Source organism: Martes martes (assembly GCF_963455335.1).
Source record: "Martes martes genome assembly, chromosome: 2".
In the NCBI taxonomy this organism is placed as follows: domain Eukaryota; kingdom Metazoa; phylum Chordata; class Mammalia; order Carnivora; family Mustelidae; genus Martes; species Martes martes.
Window position 1 is genome coordinate 6,663,637 of NC_137889.1, and position 13,003 is coordinate 6,676,639.

Genomic DNA, 13,003 nt, shown 5'->3' on the forward strand with positions numbered 1-13,003 from the left:
TGCACAGAAATCAGTCGCATTTCTTTACACTAACAACAAGACAGAAGAAAGAGAAATTGAGGAGTCAGTCCCATTTACAATCGTACCCAAAACCATAAGATACCTAGGAATAAATCTAACCAAAGAGGTAAAGAATCTATACTCAGAAAACTATAAAGTACTCATGAAAGAAATTGAGGAAGACACAAAGAAATGGAAAAATATTCCATGCTCATGGATTGGAAGAACAAATATTGTGAAAATGTCTATTTTACCTAAAGCAATCTACACATTTAATGCAATCCCTATCAAAATCCCATCCATTTTTTTTAAAGAAATAGAACAAATAATCCTAAAATTTATATGGAACCAGAAAAGACCTCGAATAGCCAAAGGAATATTGAAAAAGAAAGCCAAAGTCGGTGGTATCACAATTCCAGACTTCAAGCTCTATTACAAAGCTGTCATCATCAAGACAGTATGGTACTGGCACAAAAACAGACATATAGACCAATGGAACAGAATAGAGAGCCCAGAAATAGACCCTCAACTCTATGGTCAACTAATCTTCGACAAAGCAGGAAAGAATATCCAATGGAAAAAAGACAGCCTCTTCAACAAATGGTGCTGGGAAAATTGGACAGCCACATGCAGAAAAATGAAATTGGACTATTTCCTTACACCACACACGAAAATAGACTCAAAGTGGATGAAGGACCTCAATGTGCGAAAGGAATCTATCAAAATCCTTGAGGACAATGCAGGCAGCAACCTCTTTGACCTCCACCGCAGCAACTTCTTCCTAGGAACATCGCCAAAGGCAACAGAAGCAAGGGCAAAAATGAACTATTGGGATTTCATCAAGATCAAAAGCTTTTGCACAGCAAAGGAAACAGTTAACAAAACCAAAAGACAACTGACAGAATGGGAGAAGATATTTGCAAACGACATATCAGATAAAGGGCTCGTATCCAAAATCTATAAAGAGCTTATCAAACTCAATACCCAAAGAACAAATAATCCAGTCAAGAAATGGGCAGAGGACATGAACAGACATTTCTGCAAGGAAGACATCCAGATGGCCAACAGACACATGAAAAAATGCTCCACATCACTCGGCATCAGGGAAATACAAATCAAAACCACAATGAGATACCACCTCACACCAGTCAGAATGGCTAAAATTAACAAGTCAAGAAATGACAGATGCTGGCGAGGATGCGGAGAGAGGGGAACCCTCCTACACTGTTGGTGGGAATGCAAGCTGGTGCAACCACTCTGGAAAACAGTGTGGAGGTTCCTCAAAAAACTGAAAATAGAGCTACCCTATGACCCAGCAATTGCACTCCTGGGTATATATCCTAAAGATACAAACGTGGTGCTCCGAAGGGGCACGTGCACCCGAATGTTTATAGCAGCAATGTCCACCATAGCCAAACTGTGGAAAGCGCCTAGATGTCCATCAACAGATGAATGGATAAAGAAGATGTGGTATATATACACAATGGAATACTATGCAGCCATCAAAAGACATGAAATCTTGCCATTTGCGACGACGTGGATGGAACTAGAGGGTATCATGCTTAGCGAAATAAGTCAATCGGAGAAATATAACTATCATATGATCTCTTTGATATGAGGAAGTGGAGATGCAAGGTGGGGGGGTTTGGGGGGAGGTAGGAAAAGAAAAAATGAAAAGATGGGATTGGGAGGGAGACAAACCATAAAAGACTCAATCTCAAGAAACAGACTGAGGGTTGCGGGGGGGAAGGGGGATGGGAGAGGGTGGTGGGGAAATGGACATTGGGGAGGGTATGTGCTATGATGAGTGCTGTGAAATGTGTAAACCAGACGATTCACAGACCTGTACCCCTGGGGATAAAAATACATTATATGTTTATTAAAATAAAAAAAAATTAAAAAAAAAAAAAAAAAAAAAAAGAAATGCAAAAAGAGGGGCGCCTGGGTGGCTCAGTGGGTTAAAGCCTCTGCCTTCAGCTCAGGTCATGATTTCAGGGTCCTGGGGTGGAGCCCGGCATCGCCATTGGCTCTCTGCTCAGCAGGGAGCCTGAGCCTGGTTCCTCCCTCTCTCTCTGCCTGCCTCTCTGTCTACTTCTGATCTCTGTCAAATAAATAGATAAAATCTTAAAAAGAAAAAAGAAAGAAATGCAAAAAGAAAAAAAACACCAACAAAAAAGTTTTAAAATGAAATTTGTAATTTTTAAATATCTGCAGTTGATACAGTTTTAAAATTCTACTCATATTTCCAAAAGTATATTCCTAGTATAATCTTGTGAAGAGGCTTTTTCTGTTACTGGGAAAGGAGTGCCAGATTTATGCACTAATCGGGTTGTATCTTTGCAGTGGACTGGATTATTGCTGATATTTTGGCCATCAGGCAGAATGCTCTTGGACATGTCCGCTACGTGCTGAAAGATGGGTTAAAGTGGCTTCCGTTGTATGGGTGTTATTTTTCTCAGGTAATTTTTTCCATGTTTTCTTCATTTTATATGTAGCTTATAAGAATTTTAGATTTGGAAATTTAACATGCACTTAATATAAATGTGTAGGTTGTTTTGTTAATTTTTATGGGTTTACTTATTCCAAACAGAAGTAATTTTACTGGAACATTTTTAATGGTGTGCATTTTTGTGCATGTCTGATTACCCAGGTAGTTAAATAGGAAAAATACAAGCATACAAAAATCAGACAACTAGGAAAATTTAAAGGCATACAATCTGATAGATGAATCCCTTAAGAAATTAATAGTAAAACTTAATTATGATCTGTAGAATATTAAAAATAGTGTGCTGTAATACAGCGTGTTGAGCATGAGTATCAGGTGCATAATAAACATTTAGTAAATGATATTTTCCAAAATACCCTTAATTTGGGGCGCCTGAGTGGCTCAGTGGGTTAAAGCCTCTGCCTTCGGCTCGGGTCGTGATCCCAGGGTCCTGGGATCGAGCCCCGCATTGGGCTCTCTGCTCCGCCGAGAGTCTGCTTCCTCCTCTCTCACCCTGCCTGCCTCTCTGCCTACATATGATCTCCCTGTCAAATAAATAAATAAAATCTTAAAAAAAAAAAATACACTTAATTTGCTTCTCCAGCATACATTTGGTCAGGCCACTGACCTGCTCCAAGTGTGTGTTTCTCAACTGTATCACGTGCCAGTTCCCGTGCGTGGCATTCACGCTCTGCCATGCCCTGCCTCCCTGCAGCCCACCTTTCTTTTTCTAGCCTGAATTGGTTTCTCCCTCCCTGTCCGTCTTCAGGCTGTTGCTTACTTCCAGGCAGTATGCCTTCCTTTCTCCAAGGCCCAGTTTAGTTGCAGTTAGGAAACCCTTCCTGAGCCTGGCGGTTCTCTCCACCCTGCTTTTGTCTTGGGCTCTCTTTATTATTACACTTATCAGATTCTCTTGGTATCGCACTTGTATACATGTTTCACTTCCCCACTAGTTTTTAAGTTCTGTAAGGAAAGATATCTGGTCTTCACTTCCGTAGCTTCCATATACCTGGGGAGGAACCCAGGTGCTTTTGAATTAAAATGGACTTTAAGAAGCAAATTCAATGACAGCGAGAGCTAGTATGTAGAGAGTAGGCATCACGTCCACTACAGCTTGGGGAAATTTTAAGTTGTGGTATACGCATGCTGTGGCTTTTGATTCTAAAGGTTGCGTAAAGAATGAATCTGTTCTTACTTGGGGTGGCAGTGACATGCCTTCTGTCGAGCACTTGGAATTTTTCCTCTGCAATCAGGCAGGCCAGTTTCTATCTGGAAGGAACCACCACCAAGATGGAGGGCTCCCTTGCTTCCTCTCTTCTTTAGGGTCTCTCTACAGTCCCCTCCTTGCTCCTATCTGTGCATTTCCTTTTACTCATATTCTTGGTTAAGACGAAATCAAATTCAGCCAGTTGGTTTATTTTACAGATGAGTTCAAATTAGCACAGGCAAGTGCAGATAATGTGAACTTGATGCAAAGTTTTGGTGACATACACTTAGGAAGTTTCATGAAGGATCTCTTAATTGGTAGGACCGTGCCTGTGTTAGTTGGCTAGGACTACCCTAACCAAATACCACAGATTGGATCTTAGATAACAGACACATGTTTCCCCACAGCTCTAGAGGCTGGAAGCGCCAGATCAATGTGTTACTGGCATTGGTTTTTGCCGAGGCCTCTCTTCTTGGCCTACAGCTGCTTTCTGCCTGTGTCTCTCCTCTGTGCATATGCCTGTTGGTGTCCTAACCTCCTCTTCATCTGGATTCAGGCCCACCCTTAAAGACCTTGTTGAACATGATTACCTTCTTAAATGCCCTCTCTGAATACCATCACACTGGGGGTTAGGGTTTCAACATATAAATTTTGGGGGAACACAGTTGAGTTCATAACTGTGCTACATAAACACCTGTAGCTGGGACAGTTTTAAAAATCCCTAAAGACCATGAGTATTGACATTTTAAGGACACTTTTAGTGATTCTATGTCATTGGAAAAATTGAGAGCTAAGAAGTGTGTTACTGATCAAGCTTTTTATTTTAAAAAGTGAAAGCGTTTTTAACTGTCAACAAAATGGAATGTTCATGTGTTTTTCAAGTGTCATGTAGCATGTGGTTTTTATTTCAGTTATGTTGACACCTAGGACAGCTTTCAGTTAAACGTTTGTGAGATGCTAATATTTGAATATATTAAATACAGTTTAATTCCTAAAATGTAATTTTATTCTTTTGGGGAGTAAAGTTACCTTTTTGATGACCGGCCATTGGATGTTTTAATAGTAAATTCTTTCCTCCACCTTTTTTTTTTTTTTTTTTAAATACGGCAGCACGGAGGAATCTATGTAAAGCGAAGTGCCAAATTTAACGAAAAGGACATGAGAAACAAGCTGCAGAGGTACATGAACGCAGGAACTCCAGTAAGATCACGCTCCTTCTTACCGCTTTCCTTATCAATTCCCAGTTTTTCGTTTAAGAACTAAATTAGAACTTAAGAATTGTTTTGGAAATGTGTTATGCCGTGGGTAGTAAGTGATTGGGAGCTTTGTTGAGGCAGTACACACCGTCTCCGTGTAGGTGAGCGGCTGCTTTCGGCCGGGAGGAGGCTGCCGATGGTTCCTTTCTTCGCGGGGGGCCAGTAAGGACCTCCCGGAGGAGCGGGAGGAGCGGCCCGAGGCTGGAAGTCCAGACCACACCCGTGACCGTGCACTTCCACTGCCCACTGCTGCTCTCCAGTATCACGTGTAGTTTGAGAAGGAACAGCTTTTCTCTGTGTCAGTATAAATTTGGATTGCTTGTGTATATTCAGTTATTTCAAAAAAGGTCTGAATATCTGCAAATGAAGAATCATTCAGTGTAAATATTGGTTATAAAAACTTGCTCCCTGGAAAAGGCATCTTGGTATTCTCTTCGAAGAATGGTAACTGCTGCCCAGTGGCTTTGCCCCCGGCCCCACCGAGGGCAGAGCACCTGCTCACAGCAACTGCTTGCGCTTTGGTCACCAGCGCTCAGGGCCTTGGCTCAAGGCTACAGTTTTGTTATTTCCCCCCTCGTCCTCTCTCTGCTCCTCCTCCCTTTTGTTTTCTCTCTGGCTGCCCTTCTCTTTTCCTCTCCTCAGTAGCGCCCATAGGTAGCACAGAGCTCATATTTAAAGACGAGTGTCCCACAGTCGGCTGATGAGGTGCCCTAATGGCCAAGAGTTTTGCTTAGGAACCTCGTCTGGCTGTGTCGACGTTATGACGTTGTACCATTTGGGGAAGAGCTGGCGTAGAGTGTGGTGAGATAAACACCGCCCCTTGAGCCCGTTACTGCTTACCCTTGAGAACACAGTGTAGCCTTTTGAAAGATATGTTTACTCTGAACAATTTGGTATATTTGGGAAGAATGGGGGCCGTTGTTTATAGATCGCCACAAGACAGAATAGATTGGCAATATGTATATTTACTGTCTTTTCAAAAAATAATTTAAATTTCAGCATTGACTTACACATTAGAGAGTCCATCCCTCTGCTGCCTTCTGGCTGTGCGCCATCCCAGGCAGGGGAGCTGCCAGTTGGTTTCTTGGCTATTCTGTAGACAGTCGTCTGTGCCAGACAGATGGGGACAGTCCCCTCTTTACACGGATTTCAGCATTCTATATGCAGTTTCCCCAGCTTCTCTGTTAGGTGTTTTTCTCTCTGGCTCCCCCCGCCGCCTCCTCTGTGTTATGTGGTTTTTCTCTCTGGCTACCTTCACAAGTTTCTCTTTGGTTTTGGTTTGCAACACTTTAAGTACTGTCCATCTTAGTGTTGCTCTTTTTCTTTTTCCCTCCCTATTTGTTCTTCTTGGTCTTCTCTGAACTTGGACTTTTGGCTTCGTGTCTGTCATTAATTTTGGAACATCCCTGGCTCTCATTTCTGTAAATGTTATTCCTGTCCTGTTCTCTCTTTCTTCTCCAATTACACATCTTTGGGGCTATTTGTTCCCCAGTCTTTGGATGCTTTTTTCTGTGTTGTTTTTTTTTTTTTTCCACTCTCTTTCACTGTTGTGTTACAGTGTCGGTAGTACCCACTGACCTATTTTCCTGTTCGCTGATGGTTCTCTTGGCTCTTCCTAGCCTGCTGGTGGCGCCAGTTAGAAGCGTTCTTCACCTCTGTTCCTATTTTTCATTCCTGGAGTTTCCTTGGATTCTGTCTCATGGTTTGCACATCTGTGCTAACGGCAGCCTGATGACGAGGGTTGACCTCCTTTTCTGCTATAACCGTTATTGTGTTGCTGGCATGTACTTGAAATTCCCCATGTGATAATTACAGCATCCCTGCTATATCTGATCCTGAAATTTTTGATTGCTCTGTCTCTTCGGACTGCTTTATCTCACTTTTTAAATAACTCCTACAATTTTGTTGAACGTTGGGCCTCTTGAGTGGAATAGTCGAGACTGAAGTGGTCTTGATATCTGAGAATGGCTACACTGGTCTTTTTGCGAGGCTTCCAGAGGGCTTGAGTCTGTTTAGTCAGGAGTTGTATTGACTTTGGGTTTTACTGTTGAAATAATTTTTCTCAGAGACTTCAAATTATTGTAGCGTTCTTTACTATGTGTGTAGGGCCGGAGATGTTTTGCTGGAGAGTTTTTCTCAGTTCCTGTTCCACACTCAGTTTTTTGCGCTACACTTAGAGTCTTCTTTTTGCACCTCCCCAGGCAATGTCCTCTGGATTCTTGCTAGTTTGGTGGGGAGGAGGGTTGAGAGGGAGAAGGAGGCAGAGAGGGGGAGCTTGTTGTCTAAGTCTCAGGGAGGGTCTTGGGTGTAGCCTTCTCTGACCCTGCCTTGCTCCCCCTCCTACATCTGTGCCCAGGATGTGTTCCTGCCCCATTCTTGGCAGAGAGTTTTAACCTGCTGTACACATCTCCCAGCCGCATTGGATTTTCATCACTTGAGAGTTTAAGAATGTTCTGTAGGAAAGATAAAGGAGAAGGCTCTCAGCTGGGCTTTGTGCCTTCCCAGCACTGGCTCTCCTCCCTGAAGCCTTCCATCATCATCGTCATTGTCGTCATCATCACCAGGATGAGTGGGCAGGACATTGCCCTGGGCTGGCCTTTTTTTTCTTTTTCAATTACTCTTTTTTTCTTTTTGGTTTGTGTGTATATGTGGGGTGTGTGTGTGTAGGTAAAGTGTGGTTGTAGAGTAGAACTTCTGAGTTGTGGTGAATTATCCTGTGTCTGTAGCCCCTAGGGCTTCTTCTTTTGAACTAGCCCAACTTAGCCTTTTGCAGCTTAAAATTTTAACTAAATCTTGTTTTTGCCAACTGTTGGCATTTGCCCCAGGTAAATGCGTGCATGCATCTCCTCTCTCTGAATTGCCTTTCTTTCTTTAGATGTCCAGGTGAGTTGTCGCCTTGCAACTTCAACTCTGGAGGGTTCAGCTTGTTTTTCTGGTTTGTTTGTTTGTTTGTTTGTTTTTACATTGGAGAGATACTCTTGTAATATCTTTGTCCTAAATGGAAGCCTCGTCCTGTTCTTTTGTTAATGTGTTGTAAAACTTGGAATGATTTTAGATCTACAAAAACGTGGCATGGATAGTACAGAGTTTCCCATTTATTCTTCACCTAGTCTTAATGTTAACATCTTTCCGAACCATGGTACGTTTGTCAAAACTAAGAAAGAAACATTGGTGTCGTACTATTAATTGAACTACAGACAACTCAAATTTCTCTAGTTTTTCTAATGTCCTTTTTTATTTGTTTGTTTCAAGATGCAATCCACTATACCATAAATCCTTAATACCTGTTTTTTAACTTTATTTTGTATTTTTCATGGTATGCCATACTGTATGGTTATTATCAAATCTGTTATTTTTGCTTTATTTATTTATTTGACAGAGAGATAGGGAATATAAGCAGGGGTAGTGGGAGAGGGAGAAGCAGGCTTCCTGCTGAGCAGGGAGCCCAGTGCTGGACTCGATCCCAGAACCCTGGGACCATGACCTGAGCTGAGGGCAGATGCCTAACAACTGAGCCACCCAGGCACCCATGTTATTTTTGATTTAATCTTCAAACTTAGTTTCTTTAAATATTGAAGGCATCATTTAAAAGTTGTATTAAGTAAATATGTATTTAGTAATCTCAGTATGTGAATCCCTGTCATTTTCTGCCAGTTCTTGCTCATGGTACTTTCTTTCCATACGTGCTTGGTTAACTTTATTTGCTCCCGATTCTATTTGGAAAATTATCTGTAGAAATCAACTCAAAGAGTAAAAAGTGCCTTCCTCCAGAGAATATTTGCCTTTGTTTTAGCTGGGCCCCTTAAGGCTTCTTCACTGTGAGCCCACCCAGACCAAATTCTGAACTTGAGGTTAACTGGACTAAAGTTGCAAATCCATGTGAGTCTGATTGACTTCTGGTTTACTTTTGCCCTAAGAATATAGTCTTTGGTGTTCCCTTTACTTCGTTTCACTGTTTTTTTTTTTTTTTTTTTTTTTTTGAGAGAGCTCAAGTAGGGGGAGTGGCAGACAGGAGGGGAAGCAGGCTCCTTGCTGAGCAAGGAGCACGATGTGGGACTCTCCATCCCACAACCCTGGGATCATGACCTGAGCTGAAGGCAGAGACTTAACCGACTGAGCCACCCAGGTGTCCCAACTTCTTTTCGCTCTTAGTAGAAGGTCTGCGGGCTTTGATTTTTATCTTTTCAGCTCTTTGATACTCTTTAAATGATGTTATATCCAGCTTTTTAAATTTTCATTAGGAAGGCTTGTTCAAATAACCTAGTCTTTTACTTTGGGCTACCAGAGAACTTTCTGTTTTTCCAGGACAGAAGTCTAGCTTTTCAATGTTCGTGCAACAGTGCTGAATTACAGACTGGCGCTGCCGTGAGTGCTTGTCGCTTTGAGGCCAGACCAGATTTGGGGTCATATCTCAGGTCTGCCATGTAAACTTTGTTACCTTGCACAAGTCACTTAACTTCTTAAGCTTGTTTTCTTTATATGTTACAGCTGTTAATAATTCATTTGGTAGCCAGGATTAAATAACATGCTTGAAAGTTATGCATATTGTAGCAGTTTCCAACTGCTGCTGTAACAGCTCACCACAAACTCACTGACGCCAAAGCACAGGCGGCAGAAGCAAAAATAAGTATTACCACGCCAAACTAAAATGTTTCTGCACAGCAAAAGAAATAATAACAAAATGAAAAACAACCTACAGAAAGGAAGAAAATATTTGCAAATGACATATCTGATGCTAATTTTTAAGATTAATATGCAGCCCAGCAGCAAAAAATAAAAGGACTTGAGTAGACATTTCTCCAAAGAAGACATACAAATAAATGGCCGACAGTTGTATGAAAAGGAGCTCGACCTCACTCATCGTCAGGGGAACGCCAGGCACAGCCATAATGAGATTAACACCTCACACCTGTTACAGTGACTGTTCTTAAATAGTTCTCAAAAGTTAAGTGTTGGTTCAGGACTTAGAGAAAAGAGAACCCTTAGACATTGTTGGCAGGAATATAAATTGGTATAGCCCTTACAAAAAAAGGAGTGGAGTTTTTCCAGAAGATTAAAAATAGAAATATCATATCCAGCAGTTCCACTCCGGGTATATATTCAAAGGAAATAGGATTATTTCCTGCACTCATATACACTGCAGCATTATGCACAATACTCAGGTATGGAAATAACTAAATGTCCATCAACAAACAGAATATTTTTCAGTGTTAAAAAAGAAGGAAGTTCTGTCATTTATGACAATGTGGGTGAACCTTGAGGGCATTACAGTAACTGAAATAAATCCTAGAATGACAAGTACTGCATAGTCTCACTTACATATGGAATTTTAAAAAGTTGAATTCATAGAACTGGGGAGTAGAGCAGTTGTTTACCAGGGCCTTAGGGATTGGGGGAAATGGGGATATGTAGGTCAAAGGGTTCCAACTTTCAGTTATAGGAGGAGTAAGTTCTGAGGACATACGGTATGGCGTGGTGCCTGTAGGTAATGATGCTATATTGTATACTTGAAATTTGTTAAAAAGAGTAGATTCTAGGGTCGCCTGGGTGGCTCAGTTGGTTGAGCCGCTGCCTTCGGCTCAGGTCATGATCCCAGGGTCCTGGGATCGAGTCCCGCATCGGTTTCCTTGCTCGGCAGGGAGCCTGCTTCTCTCGCTGCCTCTGCCTGCCTCTCTGCCTGCTTGTGTGTACTCTCTCTCTCTCTCTCTGGCAAATAAATAAAATCTTAAAAAAAAAAAAAGTAGATTCTAAGTGTTCTTAACACACACAAAGAAATATGATCACTATGCAAAGTGATGGATAGGTTAATTACTTTGTGGTAATCATTTCACAATGTCTGTGTATATTAAGACATTACATTATATACCTCAAATGTGTATAATTTTTATTGTCAATCATACCCTTAAACATCTAGGAAAAATAACAGCATATATTTATTATTTTAACCATTCTGGAGATAAGCAGTGCAAAAGGGATCCCACTGGACTAAAATTGTGGTGTCATTGGGGTGGAGGTCCCTTCTGGAGACTCTAAGGGAGAATCCATTTTCTTGCCTCTTTTAGATTCTAGAGGTTGCCTGCATTCCCTAGGTCATGGCTTCTTTCTGTCTTCAAAGCCAGCAATGGCTGCTCTGGTCTTTTTTGCAGCCATCATTCTGGTTCTGACTCTTCTGCCTCCCCGGTTCATCTTTAGAACCCTTGCGATGACATTGGCCCCGCCTGGACATTCCAGGCTGACCTCATTATCCCTCAGTCCAGTGCTAGCAGTCTTCAATCCCCCTTGCCATGTTCTGTAACGTATTCACAGATTCTAAAGATCTGCATGTGGATATTTTGGGGAGGGGCCATTATTCTGCCTGCTACATTCATGTATGCATTTGTGTGACTTTGTAATTGTTTTCTGATCATATGTGTAGCACTTCCATACTTAAATAATAAGCTCTTTGAGGAGGAGATTGTTACTTTGTATCCCATCACTTTTTTTTTGCATTTTTCCCCTCTATAAGTGTATAATGAAATTTTTAATGAGTTGAATGTTTCTGATTGTAATTGTAAACCCTTTTTAACAGTTGTGATTTGCTAGACTGGATTAATTTGGGGGGAAGAAAGCAGAGATGAACTATCTTTTTATATTCTGTACATCTAAATATGAAATGGATTTTTATTTAAAGCCAAAGCAGTAATTAAGAGATGTCTAGCTAATCAACGTTTATTAAGTTCTGAGATATCATTTCCATATAAATGTGCCTGCTTTGAAACTCTTTAGTGAACTAGACAGAATTTTTAAAGACCAGAGGGGAAGTAAACAATATAAAGAGACTACCACACAGTGCTTGACGTTTTCACGTACTTCCTTTCCTGCTCACAGCCATCTTTAGTCTTCTTTGGGAATGAAACTGAGGCTTAATTAAAAGTAAATTAACTTATCCAAAGCACGGAAGAAAGGCTGTTTTTAACAGAAAGTCATCAGTTCCATAACTGGTTGCAATATGAGCATATTTCAAATTCTTAAATAGCTCTTTTCTTTCTGAATGGAATTTTAGTATGAAATAGTTTGCTGATTTCCACTAGAGGCGGAAGTATCTACGCTTAGAATGGTGCCTCACATCTTGACCAGCAATCTTAGATGCAAAGTCAGTCCTCATTAAAGAAAACAGAATCTCTGGTTCCTTCCCAGTGAAAATTTAGCAGAATAAAAGATTCTGTGAACAGTGGCAGTAACCTTGTACATACTTCGGTTTGTGGTGACTGTGTGCCAGTTATTTCCTGTCGTCCTTGGGGCCTCCCTGTCCTCGAGCAGGGGTTTTCCTGGATTGAGAAGTCGGTCCAGAGATGTCACACCACCCCGGAGTTCTTTTCTTGCCCTGATTCCTCATGTTTCATCCTGCCCCTCTGTTGCCACCTTCTCCATCTCCATGGGAACTGCAGAAGAGTTCTGCCTTTCTGGTTGGAGTGTGAAAGCGGCAGTGAGGAAGTTATCAGGTGCGAACAGCTGAAGGAGGAGAAAAGTTTTACTTTAGAATCGTGACTTCGTGTGGGCTCTGTGGCATGCTCAGCTCTCCTCTGCTTTGGCCGTGTGGCCTTCAGAGGCCGTTCTTGGGAATGCAGTGTGCAGAGCTGATTCTGGGGAAGGCTCGAGGCCTCTGTGCAGCTCCTGTCGCTCCCCTTTGCCCCGATGCGTTGTCTCACATTGGGAAAGCACATCTGTCCTCATTATAACAACAGCAAATTGCAGTATCGTTTGTGCCAAGTGCACGCTAATTAGACTACATAAATTATCACCTGCTATCATTACCGTAGCTCTTGGAGGTGGAGGTACAACCATCCTTTCCTCCTGCAGACAAGAAGCCTCAGGCACAGAGAGGATAAGGAATTTATCCTGGCTCTCGGGGCCTGAAAGTGGAGTCTGGAGGTGGAAGCCAAGTAGTCAGACTCTTCTGTATTCTTTCTCTAGTTGCAGTCTTTGTATGTATGATTCCCCGCAGAAGGTCATCTGCTTTGTGCAGTGGCGGCCAGTTTGCGGCTGTTAAAATGTAACCCTCAGAATGTTCCTGTA

General features: G+C 41.8%; 1 protein-coding gene across 3 annotated transcripts in view; it reads left to right on the forward strand.

Moving 5' to 3' along the window:
* The window catches only part of AGPAT5 (1-acylglycerol-3-phosphate O-acyltransferase 5), an 83,441-nt gene that overhangs the window by 23,154 nt on the left and 47,284 nt on the right, over positions 1-13,003 (forward strand). For all 3 annotated transcript variants that reach the window (XM_080797737.1, XM_080797735.1, XM_080797736.1), the window contains exons 3-4: positions 2,344-2,459; positions 4,803-4,892. In XM_080797737.1, the coding sequence (XP_080653863.1) occupies positions 2,344-2,459; positions 4,803-4,892 (206 nt within the window). The remainder of the gene's footprint in view (positions 1-2,343; positions 2,460-4,802; positions 4,893-13,003) is intronic.